This window comes from Lactuca sativa, chromosome 7, assembly GCF_002870075.4.
Source record: "Lactuca sativa cultivar Salinas chromosome 7, Lsat_Salinas_v11, whole genome shotgun sequence".
Classification (NCBI taxonomy): domain Eukaryota; kingdom Viridiplantae; phylum Streptophyta; class Magnoliopsida; order Asterales; family Asteraceae; genus Lactuca; species Lactuca sativa.
Window position 1 is genome coordinate 155,971,947 of NC_056629.2, and position 4,633 is coordinate 155,976,579.

Consider the following 4,633-nt stretch of genomic DNA (forward strand, 5'->3'; position numbering starts at 1 on the left):
TTCGGAACTTGAATTAACTAAAAAAAATTAAAAAAAATAAAAAAATGCGTCTCACGGTCTCACAAAATTAGACCGTCACACATGAACCTAACCTATATATATATATATATATATATATATATATATATATATATATATATATATATATATATATATATATATATATATATATATATATATATATATATATATATATATATATATATATATATATATATATATATATATATATACACACACACGAACTTTTAGATCTTGGATAATATAAGTTTTGAGTGATATAAGTGTGAGGTATTCCCTATGTAAAAGTAAAAAAGTCAATAAAAGTATAGCTTGTATTTTTGTAGTCTTTGACCGTGATGAGTAGGTGACATTTAAGATGCCAACAAACATTATGATCAATATAATATGGGATGGCCGGTTCTTGGAGACACTACTAATAAAAGTCAATGCATAGAGAAAAAGGGTATCTTTATACTATAAGTTACTTCAATTTATTGATAGTTTTTGGAAGCCTCGGTTTTAATTCATCTTATATTACTTTTAATTATATTTCGGATGACATTTAATTCTTTCTCTTCAAGTAATGTATGGTAAAGGTGACAAAGAGGATGGATGCAGCAACATCCGTTTAATCAACACTTCAACACTTTTCTCCCGTTTCATCATTTAACTAATTTTTTTAGAAGACTTCACATTAAACCCTACTCTTAAACCATATTTGAACCATCAACCTGTTATTGAAATTTCCCCATTAACCTATCTATCCGGATTCACAGAGTACAATATATCTTTATTTGTAATAGGATTAGAATACAAAATTTGTTTACATGGAGTGTTTCCTGTGTTAATTATGTCCCCAAGGTTAATTTAAGATGGGGAACACCCGAACATCACCAAAAAAGTGGCTTTCCATTGTCAATTCTACCATTTATTTCCCTTTTCACCATCCTTGTTGTCATCGCTAATACTAATCGTTTTTTTTTTACTGAATGGTATGTTGCGATGCAAGCTGAGTCACAATTGGTGCCCTCCTATATGCTGGTTAACATTGGTGGAGTATTCCACAAGCTGGATTCTATTTTTACAAAGTGTTGCATGTGCCAAGGGATGCCAAATTTACACTAAAAGCAATATGATGGGGTTGTAAGATACCTTGAGGCTTGAACTGAACGTACTTAACTATTACATTACTGGTTTTAATTTGGAGGTTCATGGTTTCTTTTGACTATAAATAGAGAGACAGGGAGTGTCAATAAGCACCAATTCAATATATAGATAAGATAACAATTGAGTATAACTTTTTACAACATAGCAGTTCAAAATTTTTCGAGTTTCTTCTAGTCTGGGCTGCAATGGCTCAGTCGATGGTTTGTCATGTTATGTTAGTTGTGATATTCATACTGGTGGCTCTTGCTGAGGCACAAACTCCACCAGGAATTAACAACCCTAGCCATGCAACTTGTAAGGACCCGAGTTACAAAGAATGTCATAATTTGGTGCATGTTTGTCCTAAGTTTTGTCCAGATAGCTGCACTGTTAATTGTCAATCGTGCAAACCTGTTTGTGGTGGCGACATTGCACCATCACCACCAGTGTACACACCTCCAACACCAACATTGAAACCCCCAACACCATCGTCACCACCTCCCACCACACCTTCACCACCAACAGCGTCCACACCACCAACCTCTCCTTCTCCACCGATAGAGCCCACACCTCCAACACCAACACCGTCATCATCACCACCTCCACCAACCCCTTCACCACCAACTCCCTCCTCACCACCTCCAACCACCCCTTCTCCACCAACAGAATACACACCTACGACACCAACACCATCCTCACCACCCCACACCACCACCCCTTCATCACCAACAGAGTCCACACCACCAACACCAACAACATCCATACCACCACCCACCACCCCTTCACCACCAATAGAGTCCACACCTCCAACATCAACGCCATCCACACCACCTCCCACCACCCCTTCACCACCGATATCCACAACTCCAACACCAACACCATCCTCACCAACTCCCACATCCCCTTCACCACCACCAGAGTCCACACCTACAACACCAACTTCATCCACACCATCTCCCACCACCCCTTCACCACCGACATCCACAACTCCAACACCAACACCATCCTCACCAGCTCCCACCTACCCTTCACCACCAATAGAGTCCACACCTACAACACCAAGTCCATCCACTCCACCTCCCACCACCCCTTCACCAACAACAGGGTCCACACCTCCAGCACAAACACCATCCACACCACCTCCCACCACCCCTTCACCAACAACAGGGTCCACACCTCCAACACCAACACCATCCTCACACGTGCCTCCTACATGGTCTGCTCCACCTTCTAAAACAAAAAAAGTTAAATGCAAAAACCAAAACTACCCAAATTGCTACGCCTCCGAACATGTCTGCCCTGCTTCTTGTCCTGGTCAATGTGAAGTTGATTGTGTTACTTGCAAGCCAGTTTGCAGTAAGTTATTCATAACTCTCATTTTTCATTTTATTTATAAATACTAAAAAAATCATGTATGTGAAGATTCACATTGACATCAAATTATTGAGGTTTAATTCCATCATTTACAAATGCATGCTTTATGGTTAAATATTAGGTTAACACAACTATCATTTGATCTCTAAGTGCTTCTATATTTGTCTTGTACAGATTGTGATATGCCTGGAGCAGTGTGTCAAGATCCTCGTTTCATTGGTGGTGATGGCATCACTTTCTACTTCCATGGAAAGAAGGATCAAGATTTCTGCCTTGTTGCCGATAACAACCTCCACATCAATGGCCACTTCATTGGCAAGAGAAACAGAAACATGGGGAGAGACTTTACTTGGGTCCAATCTATTGGGATTCTTTTCGACAACCACAAAGTACAACTCAGTGCGCAAAAGACTTCTTCTTGGGATGACACCATTGATCGAATCTCTGTTACATTTGATGGGGAAAACATCTTTCTCCCAAAAACCGAAGGTGCCAAATGGCAATCTTCTACGACATCAATCACTAGGATTGATGACAACAATCATATCATTGTTGAAGTTGAAAACCTCTTCAGGATCACAGCCAAAGTGGTTCCCATAACAAAAGAAGAATCAAGAATCCATAAGTATGATATAACCAGTGACGATTGCTTTGCCCATCTCGATCTGAAGTTCAAGTTCTTCTCCTTGAGTAACGAAGTGGATGGAGTTCTTGGACAAACTTATAGGAATGACTATGTGAGCAAGGTGAAGATGGGGGTATTAATGTCTGTGATGGGAGGAGATAGTAAGTTTGTGAGTACCAATTCATTTGCAACTGATTGTTCTGTTGCTAAATTTAAGGGTAGCCAGGAAGACAGTTCTTCGTTGAACTTGCAGTTGCCAAGCTTGAGTTGCCAAAGCGGTATAGAAGGGCGAGGCGTCGTATGCAAGAGATAGACTTTTCTTGTTCTTGATATTACAATACTTATATATTTACTATGTCGTTTGATGGTGTAATAAAAAATTAATAATAAAATGAAGGAACCTTTTCCAAGATAGCTAGACTTTTCTTGATCTTGTTACTAATTATTACAATACTTATACAACAATTCAATTCCAATTTCCAATACAATATTTTTATACACTCAAAGTATTAATTAAACCTAAGTATCACATACTCATACTACGTACTGATACTGTATACAATAAATTCAATTCCAATTTCCATTTCATTTTACACGTACAATACCACTTTCATATTCCAATTTCATACAATTAAACATAGATTACATCCAAATCCAGTTTCATACAAATAAATACAAATCTAAATACAAAATCAAACAATCATGCCCAACAAATTTCATCATTCATCATAGTAGGCATTTTCAAAGAATTATAAACATGAAATCAAACAAGATATATCAAATTTCACATTTTCATACAACAATATCCAACCAAAAAAAAGAATAGAAAAAAAAACTTACCTTTTTTGTGGCGGTGGGTGGTGTGGTGGCCAGAAGTAGTAAGTCGCTAATGGGTGGAAGTGGGAAGTCGACGTGGTCACTGGAAAACAATCAATATTAAGAAAAAAAAACGGAAAAAAACCCTTACCTGTAACTATGGTGGACGGGCGTCGCAATAGACGTCGTCGCAGGTGGTCAAACCTCCGGTGTCGTCGGCGGTGAAGACGAGTGGCCGGAGGTACTCTGGACGGAAATTCGTCGAGAGAGAGAGAGAGAGAGAGAGAGAGAGAGAGAGAGAGAGAGAGAGAGAGAGAGAGAGAGAGAGAGAGAGAGAGAGAGAGAGAGAGAGAGAGAGAGAGAGAGAGAGAGAGAGAGAGAGAGAGAGAGAGAGAGAGAGAGAGAGAGAGAGAGCTTTTGGTGTGGCGCTGCAACTGAGAGAGGGTCGAACGAAGCAGATAAGTTAAAACCCTATACCGACGACATGTCGTCGATATAGAGTTAAGTCACAAGACGTCGAATAATCTTTTCGTAAATAAAAAATAAAATAAATAAGAATATATTTACCGATGACAAGTCGTCGAAACTGAGTATCACACGGATCACTATCATTCTATACCTACGACTTGTCGTCGAGATAGCCCATGAAAACTGACGTCGTTTCTATTT

General features: G+C 38.9%; 1 protein-coding gene across 1 annotated transcript; it reads left to right on the forward strand.

Annotated features, from left to right (window-relative positions):
- The first annotated feature begins 1,034 nt into the window (after positions 1-1,034).
- LOC111900221 (vegetative cell wall protein gp1) lies at positions 1,035-3,560 on the forward strand. The gene is made up of 2 exons (XM_023896097.3): positions 1,035-2,505; positions 2,698-3,560. The coding sequence occupies exons 1-2, from the start codon at positions 1,356-1,358 to the stop codon at positions 3,459-3,461; spliced, it is 1,914 nt and encodes a 637-aa protein (XP_023751865.2). The 5' UTR covers positions 1,035-1,355; the 3' UTR covers positions 3,462-3,560.
- The last annotated feature ends 1,073 nt before the right edge of the window (positions 3,561-4,633 follow it).

Coding starts and splice junctions, on each gene's coding strand:
- LOC111900221 (XM_023896097.3), top strand. CDS start 1,356: ATGGCTCAGTCGATGGTTTGTCATGTTATGTTAGTTGTGATATTCATA. Junction 2,506..2,697: donor TACTTGCAAGCCAGTTTGCA/GTAAGTTATTCA, acceptor TGTCTTGTACAG/ATTGTGATATGCCTGGAGCA.